We start from the raw sequence: 25,667 nt of genomic DNA, 5'->3' as shown, positions 1-25,667 counted from the left end.
CTTCCTCACCTCATTCCTAGACTTGCAGGCCTTTCATATTTTGTTACATGTTTGTTGAATAAAAGAGAACATTTTCAGATGGGATACAGAATATTTTCCCACAGAAATCTTGGGGAGCAAAGTGAGAAAAGCATATTATTCTGGAATTGTCCCTGAATTTGCTTGGCCTCAATGTTTATGAACTTTATTTAATTAGGAAGTCACACTGACATCGAGATCTCATTTGCAAGTGAGACCTGAGAAAAGAGTAAAAATATAAAATAAAATAGTATAATGGTAATGACATAGCAATATAAAACAGTAATGAAATAGCAGAAATTTAAATATACATTTATATAGGTAACATTATAAATTAGTGCAATTCTAAATTATCCTTGGCTTAGGCATAAAAATAAATCCAAAACAATACAAGCATATTATGTAAAATCAATTAACCTCTTAACAAATTTTTGATTTTTGCTCTATCAATATCAGTGTGCCAAGTTTCTGTCTACTCTTTAAATTATTCGAAATAAATTGGGCAAAATATCTGAAGGCTGTCTTTCCAAAATTAGTATTTACTGACGTTAAATGTCTTGGGCACCAGTGTGACGATAAATGGTAATTTTTGAAGTAGTCCTTCATAAATGAATAGATAAAAGTGTTGATCAAGCCAGACAGAGAGGGAGGACCTGTTCCTATTAAAAAATGCATCCTTAATTTGCAACTTAAGTTGTCTATGTGGGTTTTAAAAGTAAATTTATCATCAATCCAGATGCCTAAATATTTATAATGAGGAATTTTCTCAATCAGTAAGAGCAGTAAAGAATAGATCTGGAGACTAATGTCAGTTTCCTTAGCTACTCAGAAAAACAAACTGTTTTATCTGCATTTAAAACAAGTTTCAGGTTAAGAAGGGCATACTGTAGGTATTGCAGATTACAGATTGGCTGGATAGAGTTTGCCGAATTGTATAAAATAGTATCATCTGCATAACAATGTAAATTTCATGTATTAAGGGACATGGCAATCTTATTAATATCGATAGCAAATAATACTGGACCTAAGATGGAACCCTGTGGAATGCCCTTAGTCACTGAAAGAAATTAAGATTTAAAAGCTCTATATCTAAGAATTATCAAGCAATTTACATGTATTAATCGTTTTTTATTGTCAATGAGTGGACAGGTTGTAATGGAACTTAAAAAATGAGACCTTGCCCTACTTTGTCAGTTGGGTGTATCAGCCTGCGGACTGATTTCTATGTGAGACACACCGGTTTTTCTGCAAAAATCCAAAGGATGTGACATTTTTGCATGTTCCCGAGTGCCTTGCCTCTCTCCTGAGTAGAAACACCCTGCAGATATTAGCTCTCCAGCTAATGAGACAGCTAACTGCCTATGTCAACCACTACAAAACACCCCCACAATGACAAGTCGCCCACTCCTGAGCAGACACACAGCTAAAACAACATTATTTCCTCAACAAAGGAGCAGAAAACAAGCTCCAGAGCGATGGCACATCTCTTACCATTTTTGTTTTTTTCTGTTGGTGGTCAAAAGGTGGTAATAAGTGCACATTTCACAACAAAACCGCAGCATGTTGGATCCCTGGCCACAGCTCGCTGAGCCTACCGGTGTTTAGTAAACATGATTGCTTTAAAAAAAAAAGGTTGGTTTGCAGGTCGGGTCAGGTTCAGGAGGTTGATTAACGTAAAGTGGTTTTACAAGACAAGCCTGATGGGGCCGGAGCTAGCTGGTTAACCTGCTAACTTCAGTAGATATCTCTGCAACACAATACATTTAGGTCTTTGACATAACGTCAAAACTGTTATTTCTTCACATTCTATTGATAATTTTAGCTGATTTTGGAATGTTTTAAACTAAAATTCTGGCCAATTCTTACACATTGAACCTTTAATATAATATCAATTAATGTTGACTTAGAGGGAACTTTAAGGTTCATACGTGTAGGTTCAGAAATTAGCTGGGTAAGGCCTAACTCTGCATGAAGGTTTCAGGAAATCTGCCAATTTAAGTTTAGATCACCCAGAAGGACATCACCATCACCATCAGGCTTCAGTAGGTTTATGCTGGTGTCATTTCTGTCCCTCACAGATGTATAGTTTCACTCAGCTGCTACCGCTGTCTCTCTGATAACTTAAAATCCAGGCGTCCGATGACTAAAATCCTTCATCTGTTTAAAAAAATACAGTTAAAAACAACTTTAAAAGTGTATTGTAAAAATGTAGCTTAAAACTAGATAAAAAAAATCAATCTAAGACAGCATTTCCGGTGGGAAACCACAACACCAATGCATGCACAATGATACTTTTGTGTGTGTGTGTGTGTGCGTGTGTGCGTGCGTGTGTGTGTGATGTATCTCCAGTATTAAAACCTCAGTGCACTCTGAAGTATTAGAGTTTTACCGAGTTATCAGTCTACATACAGGAGTCTATAACTTGCCAGGTTTCACTCTGGGAATTTTATCATGACAATAGTGTAGCCGCCTCAGGGCCCTTTTAAGTTTCCCTCATTTCATTTCCATCACTATTGCTCTATGAGTTCAGTTACATTTGGCTGTGCATCACCATGGCAGCGGACACTGGCCCTCATGTCTGACTCAGACATCATCCAGAGCATTTCAGCTCTGAGTGAGTCATAATGAGTCCCACTCTCTACTGCTCTGAAAATAGGCTCACTTTCCTCCTTAAGATTTCTCTGGGGAGAACATCTGTGATCATCTCTCAAAACGTTCCTTTTATTCTGCAACAAACGTCCCAAAATAAGAAAGAGCTAGGAATGTTGGGATCATGCCTCAGCAGCTCTGGGTAATATTAAATTGCGGATGAAGACAGTTTTCTGTAAATATGGTTATGCACACACAAACACAATATAAAGACACAGAAACTGTACAAACGGACACTCTACATTTTTCTCATGCTTATAAACTTCTCTATTCACATTACAAAATGACTGATCAATGGCATATTTTGCCTTGTGTATAATGCAGTGGCTTTCTCATACAGTTTGTTTTTATATGCCACTATTTAAAGACAACAAATCAAGAAAACTTGAACTGAAAAAGTATAAATTGTCACGTCATACAATTGCAGTACTTCACTGAAAATGCATATTGTATGATGCTTGAAATACACAAAACATTCAAGTTACCGGGGTAGAGAACAGGAAGTTAAGATGAGCTATTAATAACAGATCAGGATAGAGTCCTGCACAGTAAGACTGAGAATCACTTGGCTTGTTGTTATTCAGTGTGTGTGTTCCTCACATGGGTTACTGTGACACAGCCTTCAGGCCCGTAGTTCTGCTAAATGAGAGGTTTCTTTTTTATTGTGATGGGAGGGGAAGATAGAGGAGACACGAGGAGGTGGGGATATTTCCTGCCTGAAATTTGTAAATGAGATTTGCTAACCCTGGGCATAACATCCATTCTGGGGAAAATAGTCATTTCTGTCTCTCCTTTTCCTCTATCATTGAAATCTATATACTCCAACTAGGATAGATAATTTGGAGAAGCCTTTATGCTTGCCTGCCACACAGACCTGCAGGTCAGTTAAAGGGGTGAAACCTACTACACTGATACAATTTAGACAGTAATTAAGCTATTGCCTGATTATATTAATATTTCTAGTGACACATCTTACAGGTTTATTTCATACTTCCATGCAACAAATCCTTCCTACCTAGTAGGACAATTCAATACACAAAGAGGCAACATAAGTGTTGATTCCAGTTTGTGGTGTTACTATTTTGTAAGTAAGTATAGCATTGTATTGTATTGTATTGCTTTGTATTTTTAGTAGTTTTGTTATGTTTTATGTTTACAACTGCAACTTTATTTGCAAAAGGAAAAACTCAAATTTAATAAGAAGGTGAAAATGGTGGAGAAAACAAAAATGGTGAGTGGAGTTGCCAACCAGTGGATGTGACATTTCTAAAATTAAAATAATTAAATATTAAAATGTGGGGTAATTTTTAAGTGACATGGCTCTGTTGTGTAATGACAAAGAATAGTGATGAGACAATTACGCAATTAATGAATTAGTTGCCTGACAGAAAATGAATCAGTGACAATATTGCAAAGTCATTTAATTCATTTATCAAATAAAAATAGAAAACATTAGAATTTTTTTTCATTCAAACATTTCATTTTAACAGCTTATCTAGTCAGCAGATGAACTTATAATTAATATGATCTAAGCTGCAGTCCTATTGAGCAGACCTGTTAGTTGTGTATTTGGCATTTGGTAATGTGTGACAGTTCATGAGGTATGCTAAGGATCATGATAATTGTGACAAGAAACCTACTGTACTGTAGTACAGTATATGAAGCAGTTTTTTCATGGAAATGTTACCTTACCTAGAGCAGGATTTTATGTGTGTGTGTTTGTGTGTGTGTTCTTACCCATATCTTTGATATTCATGGGCTTGACTAATGAATAATTACTCTTGTAGTGGCACAGGAATGTGAAGTAATCAATAATAAATTCATTTAGAATTCTCATTGTGTTTTTTCCTTCTATGATGTCAGTAACATTCCGGAACCTGCTGCATCATAAAGTTCCTGAACAAGTCCAGAAAGATATTAATTTTTGGTAACTGCTTAATATTTCTTATTACACTGATTACAATACAAACAAATCCTGAACCTTTCTCATAACTACACATATAGATATAGAAGACAGCCTCCAGTCATCAGCCCTTTTTCCCCTGAAGGTAAGACTGATCACTAGAGCTGCAACAATTAGTCGATTGATAGATAAATCGACAGAAATTAATCTGCAAATATTTTGATAATCAATTCAGTGTTTCAGTCATTTTTAATGCAAAAATGCCAAAATTCCTGTGGTTCCAGCTTTTTAGATGTGAGGATTTGCTGTTTTTCTTCCGAAAATCTTTAGGTTCTGGACTGTCGGTTTGACAAATCAAGCTAATTAAAGGTATCATAGTGGGCTTTAAAGGGCTCAAAATTGTTTTGAATGGCATCTTTTCAAAATTTTTTTAACAGTTTATAGACCAAACAATTAATCAATTAATTGAGAAAGATTAGTTCAGATCAGATTAATTGATAATGAAAATGACTGTTAGTTGCAGCCCTACTGATCACCTTTGAAATGCTATAAAGTCAGACTGGCTGTCTTATTTACAGTATTCAAAATTAATTTCATGTACTTGTATATATTAAGTAAAGATGCGAAATTCATTATAAATTGTCATATTAATGCTGGTGAATGTGGCTAACTAGTGTCAATACAGTCCTAGATGATACATGTCATTTTTATTACCATTACCATTTGTAACTAACTCTAAATTACTCCCCAATAATTATACTTATCCAACCAGAAAGGTACAAATGATATTTAGCACTAAATTATACACAGAAACACTGGTTCAATTTGTCTGTGATTTCCCACACACTTTACTCTATTATTTCAAATTATTTACTCATTTCAGTGTTATTCAGGTGTACCTACTTTATATTACATGTATATACCTTGTTTATGTTGTTGTATCCATCCTCTGTGAGAAAGTCACACATTATTATCCTTTCAACCTGGCGCCTACAACCATTTCAATAAAACATGATGCAACTGTTCAATATGATCCACAGAGCTGCAAGAGATCCCATACAGACTGAATATGAGTAGCCACAGAGCACATGAGTGCACCAAAGTGTTGTCTATCTGTCCAGTAAAACACCCCAGAGCGCTAAAAATATCTCCATTCAGACCAGCATAGAAAGTAGTATTGTCACTGGAATTTCTAACTTACAATACCTTGAAAAATATTGATATTTGATACCATTTTCAATACCACAGGGAAAAATTGACACAACTTTGAGGGCATAAAATTTTAGATTTTTATGAAAAGATAAATATAAAAAGGCTTTAACAACAAGTTACGGCTTTTCATTTCTTGGCTAGTAGCAGAGTGACTGTAGTAAACATTAATAATAATTAAAACTTTAATTAGGCCTAATTAAAACAATATTCTTCTTGGGGTAGTACACAGCCTCTGAGATTGTTACACATTCCAGTAAAAAGAAAAGCAGTGCAATCTTATGCATTTTCAAGTAACAAATGAATAAAAAAAAACAAACGGAAATAATTACTATGCAGACATGCTCTACAGAGGTGACTGAGAGTGACACTCATTACTGTAGCCTAAAGTTTCTTTGCAACTTTCAGATTTTTTGCTAGGAACACCAGCATGTCAATGTGCTCCTCTATAAGTCGTGCCTATCTTGGACTGAAAATGAGCCTTGATGTGCTAAATACACGCTCTAAAGCTGAGCTTGAAGCGGCGATGCACAAATACTTCTTAGCAAACTGGGCAAGATGAGGTAAAGTTTTCTCATTTGTCCTCTACCATGTGAGCGGGTTTAGGCATCTTTTCATATACTGTGAATTCATTTTTGAGTTCTGCCTCTGCATCCTCCTCTCTGGAAGATGTATCCTCTCCATGTTCACTCTTTTTTTTCCCCCATGTATGCTTGTGAACAGACTCATCAAATCTGTTTTAGTTTTTCTTTGCTGGTTGCTTGGCACCTGGAGAGGGTGTTTGTCGACTTTGGCCTTCTATTTGCAGTAAATGGACATTGTCCCTAAGATTTTGTTTAACCTCTTCTCTTAAGGTAAAAAAAACTGTCCTTGAATCTTGGGTCGAGAAACATGGCTGTGTTCAGTATCAGTTGCAGATGCCTGTCCTCATATCTTTGTCTGAGATCTCCAACAATTTCTTTATGCTGACGTTTTAGGTTGCTGTCACTTTCCTAAACTGTCAAAGTAGAAAATATCGTCCAACTTAGGGGCAGGACAGAGGATAGAGGGGTTTGTTTTTCACCACTAAGGGTATCTATGTAAGAGCTGAAAGGGCTCAACGCCTCTTTTACAGCCTCAAGAATTGTAATGTCTGAATCTTTAGGCATGAGGTGCCATTTCATCTGCTAGTACTGAACAGACCGCTTGCTGCTGTTTCAGAAACCTCTCCACCATTTCATATGCTGAGTCCCAGCATGAAGGCTCATCATAGATCAGTCTGTGCTCAGGCAGTTGCAGATCTTTTTGTTTCTACTTCAGCTGTTGGTTTGGTGACCTGCTGAAAGCAGACACTGTCCTTCTCAACTTTGACATTGCTCCAGACACTGACAGTGATCCAGGCCCTTGTTTATGGCTAAGTAAAGTTGTGCCCAAAGCAGGGGACCCATGTGAAGTCCTACTGAAATACTTTCTTGCTTGTTGAGGCATTATCAGTGGTAACACCAGCCATATTTGACATGTCCAGCATCCATGTTTCATGTATTATCTCCTCAAACGCCTCCCTCAAGCTGTCCCCTGTGTGCTCCGAGCTCAGCCCAACAAAGCCCAAACACCAGCTCTGCATGTCCAAGGATTCTGATATAAATTGCAGAGTTACTGTCATAAATGTGGATGTGGCCCTGCTGGTCCATAGGTCAGCGGTGCATGATGAGAAGGGTAAGACATGCATACCTGTTATTTAACTGTTCAAGAAGTTGTCTGAACCCAGGTTTCTCAACAGTATACCCAGGGACCTGAGCCATACATATAGTACTATAGCCCTGTTCAGTTTCCTAGCTTAATTTGGGTTTGCATTGTACTTTCTTTGTTGTTCAAATACAGCTGGTGGGGTAGGCTGTGAGTGTGTCGTTTTCATTGCAGGTCGATTCTCCTCAGCTTCTTTATGGTATTACAAGAGAAATATCACTTTTTAGAAACATTTGGGGTTTTTTTCTCTTTAGATCAGGCCTTTAAAAATAACTAAATTATCTAATTAACTGATCTTAGAAATTAGGTAAAGTTAATAATACTGTGTGTCAAGCACAACAGCATCTAAGTCAATATACTTCTGACCATAGTCAAAGTATTTTCCTATCAACTGAAATTCTGTTGTCTGTGATTCCTCAAGCCTGATAGCTCTGAAGGGGATTAGCTTTGTTTTGAGAATTACAAATGACTGTTGGTCCAACAACAGGAAAACACACTTATCAACAACAGTTTACTAGGCCATCTTGTTTAATGCTTCAGTGATGTTGAAATGGGAGCTGTCACCAACCTCTTAAAATTCTTTATAGAGGTCGGCGTGTTGGTCCTTCAGGTGCTTTGCTAAATTTGTTGTGTTAGCACCTTTCATTTGCACTGCTCTGTGACATCGCTTGCATATGGGCTTGCTTGTATCCTTTGCCTTTCCTTATTCATTTGCCTCAAATGTGAAGTATTTCCAAACAGCACTCCTGCTGTTTTCTTTGTCAACCGAAACCAGTCATGGAGGCTCAGTGAGTGAGAGGAGATGGTAATAGGTAATAGTGCTTTTTTCACAAAAGACATTCTGACATCACGGGAGAAAAATCACTGGTGTAAATAATAAAGTTAATGATGGCTAAATTCCTTTTAGCTGATTCAGTTTGAGCAGTCCTGGTATTATGTATGCTGACTCACTGTCACACTGTCACACTGTCATGACTTACTGGAACACTTGAATAGAGAAGAGCCATCCTTAATGTTAATAACACCTCTGCGTTTTTCAACTATGACAAGTCAAACTGTCTGCTGTGAAAAATACCTATACAGGACAGTGGCAATCAAAGAGAGCATGTTTGGGGACTTGAACAGAAACATCTTGTATGAAAACTGCAGAGGAATAATGGAATCAATGGCAGGAAGAGGAGAGTGCAGTCAGGATTAGAAGGCAATCTGGATTAGTCAGAGGATCACACTGCTGCTACTGCAGACATCGGATGACACATGCACAAAAATGCCAAGTCAGGCTGAGAGCCGGAGACAAGAAATGTGTGTGCATGTGTGTGTGTGTGCAATATGTTAGTGTTTGCTTTTTTATACCAGCTAGCAAAAGCCTCACACTAGCTTGTGATATTTTAATTTCAGACAGAAATCCCGTGAGAAGAGCATGAGACATATATCGCCATACACTCTAATCACGCAACAGCTCTTTGCTTTAATATCTGTTAAGCTAACAAAGAACTGGCACAAAGTCAAATATGTATTCTATCCTTTTCAATACCATTGGCTCATATAACAAGCAGACTAATAATACTTGAGAAATAACTTAATTACCACTCACACTCCGCAGCACTCTAATTATAGCCTTTACAAAAGAGCAGCAGTAATGCACTTTTAAGTGTAATGGGAGTTTACCTAATTAGGCCTATCACACACAGGCATAGGCACGCAGGCCTGCACACACACACTTACACACTGGTGAGAAAAATGTCATTCAGTAATTAGTAGTGGTGATGAAACCCTCTATTACCATTTCATTTACACACCATCACAAGGCAGAGTCGGCTGACCTGTGCGCTTGCATACAGCCAAGCTTTTAAAACAGTAATATCGTTATGACACAACTGTGGCAGAGCACAGCATGATAAATTAGCTGGTTCGCCTCTTTATATCCACAATCAGTTAAAAGCTAGTACTGTATTTTACCATTATCTTCTCCGGTAATGACTGTCTTATGTCTCCATCGGCGGTGTTAATGAGTGGGCAGGCGCGGTCTAACTGCAGCAACTAATAGGGCTGGTCACACAGTCTAACAAGGTGTGAATATATATATTACAGTCCCCGGGGAACATAATAGAGGTGTTTGCTCTCATTTTTACGGAGCTGGTAACGATGCCCCTGTGAGCTAAGCAGCCGACCAGCCAATCACATACCCAGCCAGCACAGAGTTATTTGTTTTAAACCTCAACAGATGCTCAGATGTACCTCAGTTGGCCTGGACTCCATTTGTGTGTTCGAGTTTGTGTGAGATTAGAATCTGAACTCCCCGCTGTGACACGGGGTTTATGAGATATGGAAACCCTTTATTTTACATTAAAAAGGGTTCTACATCTGGCGCGTAGAGAGACCAGAGGCCTGTAGTTGAAATGAGGTAATTTAAATATATCGAGAGTTTGCCAAGGTACGGGTTGTTTGCTCTCTCATTTTCACCCAGATAAATGAGATGTACTGCGTTTGCCAAATTTTCGAACTGCATATAAGAACTGCCACATAAAATTATTTTCACATGTGGCCAAAAATATCATGGGACATCTTTAAACATTTAGCTCATTTTAAAGCCCATTTTAATGGATAAGTCATGGGAATGGCGTGTCTATAACATCCACGATTAAAGCCAAAGCCCAGTGTATGGGGCGCCCAGACGGCTTAAAGAAAAAACTCAGTACTAAGTAGTGTTTTGTTTGTTGTGCTTTCAAAACATGCAAAAACATCCCATGAAGAAAACAAATTATCACAGGACGCAGCTGTAGCAGCTTAGTTTACATCTACTTTCCACAATGTATATACTGACTTCGAATTGCCATCCACAGCCAGGACAATGAAGATGGAGCCACCACGGACCGGCAGGTAGGGCCAACCGGTGGTATCATACTCCATTTGTCACACCAACTGAGTCAGTGCTGCAGTAAAACAGTTAATTTTCCAAATTATATCAGCCTTGCCAGCTCAGAAAGAGTGTGGTTTGAATGACAACAGCGGGGCTTGAAAATGTAATCAAAGATAAAGCGAAAGAAACAACCAATATCAACAAGCAATTGACCCCTGAGAATTTATTACTGCAATTTGAAGGTGTTAATGTACATGGCAGCAGTGTAATCATATTTAAACTTGTATTGCTCTTAATTGTAGCTAGTAAAGTTAATTTATTTAGCTGCAGCTAACAACAGCAGCATGCTTATTGCAACTGAATATGAATATGTGTGCAAAAATGCTTGCTTTCTGTAGGTGTCCCAAGCAGGACTCATCCAAGAACTTGCCACAATGCAGGAGTATAAGCTACCTGAGCAGAAGACTGTTAATGTATATATAGTATGTTGTGTTTATGACTAAATACATGCCAACAATTAATCAAATTACATATTTATATCCGGATATTGCCTGCTGTATAAAAATAAGGACTAATTTAATTTTATGTTTTATCATATATGGATGTAACATTGCTTTATTTCTTACATTGTCTGGGTTTAAAACGAGACAAAAAAAAAAAAAACATCTGAAGTGCAGCTTTTCTTAGTCATGTACCACACAATTGTGGTTTAAAATTCAATGGAATAAAACCATTGTTTGATTCCATTGAATAAATTTATTGTTAAAACCACTAAGACTTAAGAGGAAACATTGTCACTGCTGTTATTTTTATGTGTTTTTTTATTTATTCACATTCATTTGGGCTCTGGTCCTTGTCTGATTAAGTGAAACCACTTCTCTCACCCATAACTCACCACCAACACTTCACAGTAAAGTCGCAGTCATGTGTTTCCGATCATTACACCCTATTAAATGTTGTAAACGTTGTGTATAAGAGGGTAGACATGCAATTTTCCAGCAAACAATAGATATAATAGGACAGATTTAATAAATTACAACTTTTATATCTTGTGGTTTCTATTTTGGTTTTTCATTTGTTTGGGATTATATAAAGCAGTATAAGATTTTCAATAAGACACTAAAACAAGAGAAAAAAAAAATCTTATATTGTTCTTTTGCTTCCTCAAGATGTTATGAACACAACAAGCCAAGTCTCATCTAAACACTGGAAAAATATTGATGCTAAGAGCTTGATTATAATTAATCAAACGACATTTCCGAGTGGAAACAGATTGTCCAAATGGAAATATTTGAGCGCATATGTCACGACTAAACAGTGTAGCATCTGTCAGAGCAGACAGAACAGAGCTGAGGTCATCCTCCCCTGTGAATGCTCTGGTCTCAAAGATGCCCTGAAAAATACAGTTATTCTGTGTCAGGACATTTCTTGCTTACAATGACAACACTGTGGTGAGTGAGCTGTTCTATGCAGAATTACACTAATTCAAGACAGTTTTTATGGGAAATGTTGATATACTTACTTAATAATATGCAAGTATAAGTGATATGTGGGCACCATGGCCCAAATATAATGAGGAGTACACAAACAACTCCCATATGCTAAAGAAAATAAATAAAAAGAGCATCAGCAGCTGTCTCCAATTCTGAATCTACCCCCAATTGAAACCAGGCACCAAGTGGAGGAAACAAAACAATACATTTTTGTATGCAAATAAAACGTACAAGCAGTTTGATAGCATGACTAATATGAAAATAAGCCAAGCAGTCTGCATTTCCCTTTTTTCCAACTGATTGAAAAAGCTTTCTGTCCACTAGGTTCTGATATGTCTTTTGTTCTTTAGAAAAAATAGGACAAAGGCTTTTTTATTCATGTACAAAAATTTGGCAGACATGATTTAATTAATTCACAGTCTGCATAAGAAACACTAAACACTAAAGAAGTCATGCACAAATATGGGGAACAATAAAGAACAATATCACCCATCAAAAACAGCGTTATTTGATCAAATTTGCCCTCTGGGAGTTGTTCACCTAAAACAATAATCATATTAACAAGTCTTCTTCTTATTTTTTTCACATTTCAGATGGTTTGTGTACCTGATTAGCAGGTAAGAGTCTTCTATCTTGGTGAATGCAAAAGTGTTCAGTGCTCATCTATCAGTATCAGTTCCATTTTTTGTGACAACACAGAATGGATTGGAAATTATTTGTAATGTAAGTATGATCGGTACAGTGAAACGCAACAGGAAAAAGAAAAGTGACGATGGAGAAGTTTGGAAGTACAAAATACAGGGTATAGTATAGTATAGTATAGTATAGTATAATACAGTAAAACCAGTGGTGGTGGGCCCCTTTATGTGTATCCAATACCTAATAAGATCCCCTTTGTGATGCAAAATTGCCACAAAAAATACACCACACACTGTCTGAGTTAGTGAACCATGTAATCCACTTAGATTCCCTTTCAGGCAATGATTGTCAAGCTGCATATGATGTTTCTGTAGTTCCACCATAAACAATCCTCTATTGAACCTATTGTACATAGCAATTTCATGACTCTGAGAGCCACATGATATGCAGTCAATGGCTGGAAATGATAGAATTAAACATATTTTCTGGCAAGATATAAACCTCTTGGGATTCCATCCAGTGAAAACCAGGACTGACTATTGCTAATCTTGCACATTTGGCAATTCTGCACAAGTCTTCCTTGACCTTTCCTTTGCTGCCAAGTCATCACAAACTGAGAAAGTGAACAGTTCCCCGCCTTGACACTGAGTCAGACGCAAGCCTCTAACAACAGACATGCTTCTATACAACTCCACTGTAGTAGACATACAACGCACATTGATGGGATGCACAATTCATTAAAAAATGAAAATGTGGCATTGCAAATCCAACAAATATTTAATCATGAGCAAAATAAATGCAAAACAGCAGTAATGTGTTTTTTATTAATGTTCTTAATAGTTTAACAAATTCTCAGGAAAAAAAACATCTGTTTTGATGTATCCTAAAACATTTTCCAATATTTTGAGGAAACGGACAACAATGTGATTTTTCTCAACAGTGTACAGCATTAAAACATACAGTACAATCACATTTACACGCAGGCACATGTAAACCAACCTCCACCACAGATCTCAGAGGTGAATTTTTTTTTGGAAACAGTGACCCTGAACACCTGTCAACCACAAAGCTGAATGTGGTTTTGATGACATTTGTGAATGTAAAGGCTGGAGGTCAACAGGATAGGATGTTGAAGTCAGGCTGGACTGGAGTCATGACTGGTGACTCTGCTGAGCCCAATGAGCCCTTTAGGTCATCTGTGTCGAGGGGGGATTAGGAGCGGTCGGTGATCCCATCAATGCAATGTGTCACCAGCACCGTGTCTTACCACTGAGCTACACACTCCAGCAAGCACTGATCCCCTTAACTGACTCTCAGCGGGCCCAGCAACTAAGGCGAGCTGACAGCAGGGCTATTTTCGGGCAGAAATCTCCCTGGTTTGGACAGGGCCACAGATAGAGATGGCTGGGGCTCATGCCATCGCTCTCCATTAGAGAGAATGAAAAACACAGCCAGGATCTCACTTTGCCACTTTGCAGCAGAGAGCGACCTTTTGCTCGTGACAGCTCCCAGAAACAGATGAGGGATAAATGTGTTGTGACAGCAGCTAATAAGGTCCCTGTGATCTGCTGGTAGTGTGGTGTTGTGTGTGTGTGGCTGTGTACATGCGCGAGTGCCCATGTGTTGTCTATGTTTATACTAACCGCATGCTTTGAACAGAGGAGTAAAATGAACTGATGAGAGATAGAGCTGCTAAAAGAGGTTGTGTCTTGATACATGAGTACATGATACACATTTGACACGCTTGATCATCCTCTCTACTTTTGTGTGACAGATTAAAGAGCCAATGGACTAAAATAGTAAGCAGGAACACAAATAAAGTTTCTACAAATAGCAAGCGCCAGTCATACAATGCATTAAATACCATAACAGTCATAACACTGATTAGCATTTCCTAAAGCTTTGTTGTTACCAATGAATAAGTAAAAGCTATGTAAATAGCTGTTTAACCAAAATGTGTCACCATTATGATTTATGCTTAGGTTCCATGGACTTAAAATTCATATGACTACCTCTACAGATCCACATGGACAGTAGATATCCATGCAGCAATCACAAATAGAGCAAAGGATTCAAAAATCAATTTGTAATGCTCTTTTACCTTCTTGCTAATGATCATCTGTCCCTAATACATGAGATCATGGACTAAGGGTTGACCTTGGTCACCAAACCAGGAGCTAACCCAATTATCTCCCGTTCTGGACACTCCAGAGACGATATATTTACCTCACCTCGCTTGATAGCAATGCAGTGCATTCTTTCTAGCATATGAAAAGGCACAAGTTCTGACAGAAAAAAAGTGTATCTACTGTCAAACACTCATTTTTAATTAATTCATGTAAAGTGCTAGCTTTCAAGTGACATTTTTTTTTTGCCTTATTTAAGTCAAGTCAAGTCAATTTTATTTATATAGCATAAATAAAATTAAAATAACAGAAGTTATCTCAGGGTACTTTTTAGAGCAGATCTAGACCGAACTCTATATAATATTATTTACAAAGACCCAGCATTCCCCCATGAGCAAGCACTTTAAAGTGTATTAGTCATGTGTTATGCTTGGTAACTTGCTGAGCTCAGCAAGCTGATATAAATGCTGTGTCACCTCAACACATATAGCTGGATATTTTAGTAGTGTTTCTGCAGTGCTTCATTATAGTTTTGGCAAATTAGCTGGAGGCTCTCTTTGTATATCTGTTTATGAAATTCAGTATTGATATTTTTCTGATACTAGACATAGAGAAGACCCAGCTGAGCTGCATTTTTTATAAGAATAAAGGCCTTTTCACAGCAGACATTTTGTCTACTTGTCACAGTAGAAAATGCATGTGTTACTAATAATATTAATGATGGCTCCGATCTCAGTAAGCCATGAGAGTGTGGCATTGAGCAAGCATGCAAAATACCACAACAACAAGCGCAAAATGGTGGGGTGCAGACTCTGTGAGCATCTCCGATCACAATTGCTATTTTTGTTCAGTATGTAAAGTAGTGCAAAGTGTAAAGGGGCTGGGTGAAGGTGAATATAGATCATGGGGTGTGATTAATAAATACACTGTCTACCAATCACATCACTAGTCTCATAGCGCTGACACAGATGTGCAAACAGCTGAAAGACGCGTCTCCAGGAAATCATATTGTTGTCTGGAAGGTGCAGAGTGGCACAACATGAACACACAGCACCACAAATATGCAGCCAGTGACAGATGGTGTGAGGTTTTTTGTTTTTTTTTTACATTTGAATAGCACAATAAAGAGCCATTTATGATCACATCAGATTAATGCTATCTCTACTGTACATCAAAGTATTGTCATATGGTTTAGAAACAACAGCTTTTGTTTTTTTCGGTGTTTTATTTTTGCATTTCACAAATAAAACATGAAACACATCTTTATTAATATAATTAATTAATATGATTAATAAGCCCCCCCATCTCCAACCAAGAAAAAGATTATTAAACAAACAGAAAAGCGAGTTTTAACCGACCAGTCTAATGTGTGTTGAGGTGTGCGGTTATTTTGTAGCTGCATGTCATTTGCACGTGTTTTCATGAAAGTACACACAGTGGATGGCTGTATCATGGCACTGCACTCTATCTCCAACATGTCTGTCCTGTTACCTTAAGATGGCTGCAGGGATTTAATGAACTGAAGGAGAAGGTTTTCATACAGTCTGAAGCAGCTGCAGCAAACAGATTCTATAAGAATCATCCATATTCATTTCATTTAGATCAATGTCGACTGATTTACAGACGTTTCAACTTTAACCACATTAACGTTATTTTTCCATGCCAATGGAAAAGCATCTACTGGTTGGAGAGTGTATATTTTAAGAATGATTCTGTTATTGCAGCGCCAAATCACCAAAGTGGCAGCACACCCATGTGCCGCCAGAAACAGGTGTGGTTCTGAGACATGTTTTCTTAAAATCTAAGACCCAATTTATACCAAAATACCAACAACTCTCTTTGCGCTGCCTCATTTGAATCTCTTCCCAGTGTGCATTGTGTGCTGGCTACCAAAATACCCCACAGACGGGAAGAGTGAATTTCAAGTTCAGGAAAATACCAAACTGTTGAAGCATTGCTTCAATGAAAATAGGGCATATTATGTCTTGTTTTAAATAAATCATTACTTGTTTGACTCAAAAAGTTTTAAAAAAAAAGGTTTAAAAAGGTACGTAAGTCTCAAGTATTGTTGAGCAATTCAGTCCAATTATTTTGTTTTAGTAAATCAATACAGCTGAATTGGAGGTCTCCATAATTTAGATTTGAGTCATTGATGCAAGAGCCCTTTGTCACAGCAGACATTCTGAATTGTCATTGTAGGAAAAGCACAGCTGTAATCAGTAACATTGATGAAGAAGTTTCATTTAGCTGTAATAGTATCAAAGTGAGCTAGCAGGCACAATATTAAAGCCCAAGGCAAGGCAAGTTTATTTGTATAGCACATTTCAACAACAAGGCAATTCAAAGTGCTTTACAAAGAGCATAAAAGGCATCAAAACAGAATATAAAAGCAACACAATTAAGAAGACATATAAAAACAATTAAAAAGTGTTACATTTGGAAATAAAAAGAAGCTAAAAGGGAATAAGACAGATAAAACAAGAGAATAAAAATTACAACGCAGTGAAAAATATTAATCCTAAAATTTGGTTTAATAAAAGGCAGCGGCAAACAGAGAAGTCTTCAGCTAAGATTTAAGATAACTGAGAGTTGCAGCAGACCTGCAGTTTTCTGAGAGTTTGTACCAGATATGTGGAACATAAAAAATGAACGCTGCCTCTTCATGTTTAGTTTTTACTCTGGGGACAGAAAGCAGACCTGTCCCAGACGACCTGACAGGTCTGGATGGTTCACAATGTAGCAGCAGATCAGAAATGTATTTTGGCCCTAAATCATTCAGTGCTTTATAAAGCAACAGCAGTATCTTAAAATCAATTATTTGACAGACAGGAAGCCAGTGTAAAGATCTGAGAACTGGAGTTATTTGATCCACTTTCTTGGTCTTAGTGGGGACTCGAGCAGCAGAAATCTGAACCAGCTGCATTTTGTTGTTTTCCATAATCTGAGCTAGTGGGAGCATGTAGATGTTGAACAGAAGAGGCCCCAGAATGGAGCCTTGGGGAACTCACTAATACTGTAATTCTGCCACTGTCAGTGTTCAAGTGGATGTCATTGAAGACCTTAACAAGAGCAGTCTCAGTGCTGTGGTGTTGTCGAAATCCTGACTGGAAGACATCAAAACAGTTGTTTAGTGCCACAAAGTTGTTCAGCTGTTAAAAAACAGCTTTTTCAATGATCTTGCTTAAAAATGGGAGGTTTGATATGGGCCTTTAGTTGCTCATTAGTGATGTGTCTAGATTGTTCTGAGCGGCTTGATGACGGCAGTTTTCAGGGCAGGTGGGAAGACACCTGAGAGAAGAGATGTGTTGACAATCTGTAGAAGATCTGAGGTCATGCAGTTAGAAACAATTTTGAAAAAGCCTGTAGGTAGAATATCAAGGCAGCAAGAGGAGGATTTCAGATGTTGTATAATGTCCTCCAGGTTTTTATGGTTGATCGTATGGAAGTGTGTTATACTACTCAAATTTATTTTAAGTGGACACAGGGACAACACATATCCTGCACCTCATATGGAGGCACTGACTACTTGTCTAATTTTCTGAATTTTGTCAGTGAAGAAGGAGGCAAATTCATTGTAAGCCTTGGTGATAGAAGCTCAGGGGCTACTGACACATGAGGGTTCGTTAGCCTGTCGACAGTAGCAAATAAGGCACGTGCATTATTATTATTTTTGGCAATGATGTCAGAGAAGAAGGACCGCCTTGCATTTCTCAGCTCCAAATTCTAAATGTGAGGTTCCTCTTTATAGATGTCAAAATGAACCTGGAGATTTGTTTTTCGCCACCTGTGTTCATCTTTTCGACACTCTCTTTTTTCCATTTTGACCAGTGTGGCATTCCTCTATGGAGATCTTTTCTTACCAGAGACAAATGGAATGCAGCTATTACTAATGTTATTAGTAACATCTGTATAAGTCATTCTGTCTGCCCTGTTAAAGGTCTGTTAAATATAACCTAATAAGAATAGCGATTAAAGATGTTATAGACCTATTGTTACTTGACACAAGTTCATGTTTTTGTTCCGTTCTGTAATTGAAGCTTTCCACACACATATAAAAAAAGATGAATGTTTTAAATAAACATTAAAATTTTGAATTGAGTTAGTGTGTGTGTGTGTGTGTGTGTGTGTATGTGTGTGTGTGTAAGAGAGAGAAAGAGAATACATGTATCTTGCCTTATGTACAATTTATGACATTAATAAACATATAAATATTTTACAGTAGGTGTGTTTCTCTCTTGTGTTTCTGATTGTAATTGCCTGCAAATACAGGCCATAATACTTAGTCTACATAAAAAATATTGCTTAATATAGCAGTGTTTCCTCTATATTCATTCTGCATAGAGGTGCACCACCACTGCAAAATTATGAGCACCACTGCTAAAATTTCACACAATCATTAATATCAATGGGCTACTAACGATTTTTGCTCACACACTGTACAAGCACAGTAACATCCTATGTTATCCTCCCTCTCCTCATTCTTCAAAGGACATCTACGTGAAAGGTACTGTTATAAGAGTAGTGTAGCTCCGTTAAGGAATAGGGCAGTGTGTAATGTGTGTGTGTGTGTAGCGAGAGTGTGGTTGAGTGAATGGCAGAAAAGTGACGGTGAATGCGAGCGGAGCAGAAGAAAAGGTTAGAAGTAAGTTGTCAGTCTGGCAGTAAATGTACAGTACAGGCTACAGGCTACAGTTAATAAATGGTGCAGATTCTCAAGAGCAAGAAAAGTCTTGTCTGTCCTTTCCCCAACTGCTGGAAAAGTGAAGGTGGTTAGCCTCAAAGTTAGTGAAAATGGGTTAGCCTAACCTGATCAGGCTCATTTTAGATGGACTGACCTTTATTCTCATTTTAATGTCAATCTCAGACGCTCTTAAACAGAGAAGAATGGAGAAACATCCGGCTGCTGAGTCTCTTCCAAGTTTGTGCTCAGCAGTTCTCTGCCATCACACTAAGGTTACATCTCACCTCACTGCAACGCAATCAACCGTCTCCAAAGGCATTTTCCTTGAAATAGTCTGACGTATGGCAGTGAATATTTGTGCTGTCAAAGGATTAAGACATCACAGCATATCTAACTCTATTACAGCTACAATTTATTTTACTTTTCCTGACACAGCTGAGCAGAGAAGCTATTAATTTTCTAAACAAAATGGGGTATTAAGGCCTTTTTAAAGGTTCCTACTATTGTGGAGGCTTAGAGCTGCCATGCTGGACACTCTACACACACACAGAAGAAATCATTTGGTTATAGCAGGTTCAATTTGTTGCAGTAAAAAACAGGCAGCCATCTGCATGTGTAAATGTACAGTCTTTGACAAGGTGCCAGTTCTCAATTTGTCCGCTTCCAAAGAGCACATTGTAATTTGCAGTTTAATGTGCATATTACAGTCATTTGTGCATTGTGCTGTTTACATGATCAGGCATTCTGGCATATTGATTAACCTGTGCTTTAGGAAACCTGCAGAGGCTTGGGGCAGACTCCTGGGCTGTTCCCCCCCGAATCTATCAGCCCACCTCCACTACCCATTCATATCCGGAGGAGGGGTGCGGGATCGATGGCATGCCGGGATGCTATTAGAGCTGAGGTAGCTAGGCAGCCAGGCAGCCACGACTTCAAAAGCAAAGTGTGGGAGGAGAAATAACACAAGGTAATTATCTGGGCCCCGCTAGCTACCACCGAGGTAATCTGTAGAGTGGAGGACGAGGGGGGCTGTGGAGGTGGTGTTCAGGATGTCTGTCCATATTTACCTCAACTCACTGCACTATGCTCACTCCAGCAATGCTGATGGAGAAAACAAAAAACTTTCCCAGTCTTAGTACATTTCATCCTATTACCTACCATTTTTACCTGACATCTTTATTCAGATTGTCTGTACAGCAAAAAACAGTGTTGGTTATTAGCAATAAATTGTTATATAAATTTGGATAAATCAATTCTTTAATAGTTAAACTGCTGCCCAGTTTTAGAGTTTACAAGCAACATAGCTAATGCTGTGTATAAAAAGACAAAAAAGTAGTGATAAGAGTGAATAACATTGCAACTTGTCATTGCTGCCGAAGCCAAATTGCCTGGCAAGGTGAGAAGCCATCTGCTTTTCTAGGTATCTTTAAAAGTCATGATGAGTGAGAAGCCATTAAGCAAATGCTCCAAGAGCATCTGGACAACAAGTCATCACAAAGTCAAGAAAGTTCCACTTATCTGACTTGAGTTTACACAACTTGATTTCATTGGCTAACAAACATCAAATTCATTCAAATCCTGGCTAAGTAACATCTGCATGGATTTTAATTTTCTGATCGCTCATTTGGAAGCGCACACAAAATCGTCAGTTGGAGTAATTTAATATAATTTGCTTCCTCTGTTCCTGAATGTTTCTCATTTGTGTAATCAAATATAACAGCAATAATCACTGGTACAACTATTCCACTCCACGCCTAAAAGCTCAATCCCCAATGACTCGTTTCTAATGGAAAGAAAACACAAATTACCACAGCGAGGAATAGATCAGTCTGTTTTACATACATATGAGAGATGAAATAAACTGTGAGTGCGCACAAGCACAGATATTAACACACACTCACATACACACACACACACTTCTAAAATTGAGAACAATTATAAAAACTGCAGGATCAGCAAGCTAACTCCTACGTGCGGCCATAGGTTTTGTGCTTTCCCACTTATTTCTGCTTCCAGTGCAGTTAATGAGTTAAAGGTCAGTAGGCTGTTATGACACCAATTAGTGCAATATTTCAAATCAGCACTGTAGCTCATCTTCAGTGTTAGTCTGTTGATACTTTATGAGATTTCAACAAAGCTAATTGCAGAATAATGAGCACAAACTGCTATTATGGCGAGGGATGCAACTGAAATAATCCCTTGGGTGGTTTCCAGGTCATGTACTGCACTTCAGTTCGTGTCACGGATCAACGCAGGGGTAAGGGTACAGTCAAGTGGTAGTGGTCATGTTGAGGTTAAAGTGCAGGGTCAGCTTTAAGACCCTCTGCTCAGCCCTTGAGAGAAAAAACTTAACCTGATATTCCTTGAGGAGTCTTCTATAGAACACATGGCTGCTGTGTGGAAAGAACCTGAGATGTTTTTTTCGAAACAAAACTAAAAATATGTATGTTTTCTGCACAATATTTTCCAACCGAATGTTGCTGCTGCCAACAGATACAAATACTGATGAGATAAGAGTATAGTCCATACACACTCAATAGGCAGGCTCTGTTCTGGATCTGGACCAAATAACAACTGAATCCAGACCCGGAACAAAATTTTTACCACAACCTGACCCAGACTGCTTTTGAGTGACACATCGCTATCACGTCACCTCAGTTGTCATCATTCAGCCACCCCGCTAGTCGCCACAATTAGCAAGGTTGTTGTGGAATGTAGGATCTCTGGTTGAAAAAGTAAAATGGATTGTTCAAAACTAGCCAATACAAAAAAAAAGGTTGACAGTGAAAATCATGCATTTAAGGAAAACTTGACTCAGAAATATGCATTCATCTGGCCCAAGGTAAGTGCGACACCGTTGTGCTTGATGCTTGAATGAAACAGTGGGAACGCAAAACGCCACTATGACACCAAACATGTCTGTTTTGAAGAAAACTATCCCCAAAACGCAGAGGTAAGAACCACAAAAAACTGAATCAGTTGAAGCCATGATATCTAGACTTCAACAAAGAATGCAGTGAAGAACTCATACTGCAGCAGACTCATTAATGAACACTTACGCCAGTGTCTCCACCTGGCCAATGACCTTTTTATGCTCAAGTTTAAGGACATGGTTACACAACAGACTTGTATTTTGAGTAACTTGTTATTGTCTGTCAGTCATGTGGTGTCATATATTAAATCCAGGATGTACAGCTGTGAGCAATTATGCGCACTTCACACTCATTAGCACAATGTCTGATTGGACAACTGACTCAACCAAGGTGTCAAAAGAAATCAAACATGTAACATATGCACTGATTTTTACACTGAAAATCAGTGAAAGAACAAACATCATAGAAAACGTTCTGTGACTCAATTTTCACACTCTGTTTCACCCCTGGCCTGCTTCAAAAGACATGAAACCCTCCAGTGCAACCACAGACTTCAACACTTAAACAGATAACATCGCAGCCTAGAGTATTTGGGAATGACGTGCTGACTAAGGGGTACTTCATTAGTTTATTGCTGAGAGTAAATGAATGTTAAACCTTGACTTTTTGCCCCTGGGTATTCAGATTCCAGAGATAGTCTGGGGATTCAAACTGAAAAATGTACTTTCACCGGCTGACTTCCTTAACCTTTAAGTTTAAACAGCAGACTGCACTGTGCATGACCTCGTAAGCCACCACAGCTTTGAGCCTGAGCCCACAGGTCAGACAGTAGTGCCACTTCCTTCTCTATGATGTATCACTAATAAACAACACGGCAGGCCAGAGGCAAGCACCTTTTAACAAGGACAAGAACACTGGTCCACTTCCACCGATGACACCTTGATGAATAAACTCTCCGGACTAATCGATGACACCACGGCAGCAGTAGCCAACCTGCCAAATGGTTTGTCAGGCAATGTCAGAGGCACACACACTCCCCGAGCCACCTTCAGTAAATTGCAGCAGGTGTTGCTTTTGACTCCTCTGCTAATTAACCAACAAAGAGTACAAAAATGAAAAAAATTACCCTCTCTCTCTCTTAAATTTAGGCTTAACAACAGGGGCAGTGGCCTTGTTGTCCATTATTGGGTAATGTCTGATATTTGGGGACACCCACTGTAAAATCAAAGAACAACATTTTATTTTGCCACTGTGAGCTAGTAAGAAAACCACTACTCTCTTAAATTGGAGACGCTAACTCCTTCATGCCACATCGGTTCACAACCAAAGAAAGACAGATGCCTGTTTTGAACATAAAAGCTGTGTACTCAAGCTACTGTGGTGGGAACAATCATCATTGGGAGCTCTTATTGTAAGTTACTTCAGATATGTATTAGTCAATGTGGGCTTTTAAAACCGTAGCTCTGCATTCTGATAAAACTTTTTAAAGTCAACTATTGGAACAAATTGGCAACCACAAAGCCCTGCTTGAGTGTTTCTGTGGAAGTTCTGTTGTTTCATTGAGACAATTACATCTAAGAAATAAGGGAATCTATTTTCAGGCCTTGTGGAGAGTGTTTTGAATTTGTGTTAGGAACATCTGTGGTATGGGATTTTTTTTTTGTCCTTTCTCCTTTAATTTGCATGGTTCCAGTGAACGTTACCTCTCAACACATGTTAACATTATCCGAATGAAGGCAGGCATCAAAAGCTTAAGATGTTTTGTACTGCATTACACCGTTACCACTATTTGTTAAGACAATGTCAGTGGGAATGAATTGATTATCTGTCTCAGACATTTGTCATTCTTTACAACTCCAAAGTTATACAAGCAATTATTCCAAAAGGCTGAAAATGTATCCAAGATTTGAGAGGGTTGGCTGCAAACGGCATTGCACTTACAAGCTATTATCTTGATAGGGAAGTCTTTTATTTCACAATTATTGCAGCATTTCAGTAATGAAGCCAAGGTAAATCACAACAGCATTTACATGCAGACTTTTGAGGGGAAAACCTTTATACTAAAATATAAAGACATGTCTGTGGGTAAGGACATATCTGTTTGGGTGGGCTTCTTAAGTACATATTGGTGCCACTGCTCAAGATTGATTAGTAAATTAGTTAAGATATCTATAAGAAATAGACATAAAATTTATAAGCAATAGCACATTATAGCAAGTGAGAGACAAGCTGCGACCACACCTAACACACAATTATAATATTTTCCATTTTCAAAAGTTTTTGATCTTATCTAAATGCTTCTGAAGCCCTTTTACCTCACAAAATTGAAGACCCTTGAGGGTTATGTCGATTAACATTTGCCCAAAGTCTCCTCAACGTCTGCTCAAAAGGACTCAAAATTGTTACAGCAAGCCATGACAAGCATCCCATTCAGAGCTGCCAGTAGCAGTCAGTCTAGTCATCAAGTGAATGTTTTCGTATATCTGTTGTGTTTATTCTGCCACTATCTCTTCTCGTCTCCGAGGCCTATAGAGTCTCTCAGGCTGATTGACATCTTTGAGATGGAGGGGAGCCAGCAAGGATTTTTACTGTCACTCTTGGACGTGCAGAGGGTTCCAAGATATTGTGAGGGGTTGATATGTTTAAGAATCAGCACTCACATGTGGAGACTGTACAAGCAACTAAGGTTTGTATGTAGTCATGCACGATTCTAAATGCATATATTATAGCTGTGGTTTTTGTAGTTCTGGTATATACAGAGCAGTTGTCACAGCAACATAACAATACATTACTTACTTCCTTTGAAACCACTGAAGCCAAAGACCAAAAGTACCTACATTTACAGTTTCACTTTTCCTTGCAACAACACTGGTGAGCAAACAAGTCTTTCCAGCACTTCTTTGCAGTTGTCGACACTCCTGACTAGCATGAGCAAAAGGCATGACATCATTTAACAACATAAAACATGCAAACAGCTTTACAACTTAGCTTTTCAGCACCACAAGAGATAACACAATGTATGAATAAGAGTCTCTCTATGTGAATATACAGGACGTGTCACCCAGAATAGCTCAACAGACAGGCGGGATCTCATCACTCATCACACACATTCAGACACACACACACACTGCAGGCACAGTGGCTGCAGATGTGCAGCAGTGGGAGTCTGCAACTTACTTTTCTGTCGTCTTTCTGTGTTGCTGGCTGTGCATCCTTACTGTTGTTGTCAGCGGAAGGCCTGCCACTGGCATCCGTCTGATTGTCTTCCGATTCATCCTGCTGATTGGATCCTGACTGAGGAGAGGCCAGAGGGCGGGGCTCCGGCTGCTGAACGCCACTCTGGACCTCCATCTTCCTCTCCAGTGCCTTGAAAAGGAAGAAAGAGTGAGACGGAGGAAAAAGGGAGAAAGGGATTAATTAAACAGGTGGACTGCACACAAGGATTCATCTCTCCCAAATACAAACAGTGAATTCCCTCTACTGCCCTGAGG

At 38.5% G+C, this 25,667-nt stretch overlaps 1 protein-coding gene across 4 annotated transcripts in view; it reads right to left on the bottom strand.

The window, feature by feature from the left end:
* rbms3 (RNA binding motif, single stranded interacting protein) overlaps nucleotides 1–25,667 on the bottom strand; it is a 299,179-nt gene that overhangs the window by 271,278 nt on the left and 2,234 nt on the right. For all 4 annotated transcript variants that reach the window (XM_044336701.1, XM_044336707.1, XM_044336702.1 and 1 more), the window contains exon 2: nucleotides 25,354–25,542. In XM_044336701.1, the coding sequence (XP_044192636.1) occupies nucleotides 25,354–25,527 (174 nt within the window). In that variant the 5' untranslated portion in view covers nucleotides 25,528–25,542. The remainder of the gene's footprint in view (nucleotides 1–25,353; nucleotides 25,543–25,667) is intronic.

The sequence above is a fragment of the Thunnus albacares genome, chromosome 19 (assembly GCF_914725855.1).
Source record: "Thunnus albacares chromosome 19, fThuAlb1.1, whole genome shotgun sequence".
Lineage (NCBI taxonomy): Eukaryota > Metazoa > Chordata > Actinopteri > Scombriformes > Scombridae > Thunnus > Thunnus albacares.
This window is presented reverse-complemented; position numbering and strand designations above follow the sequence as displayed.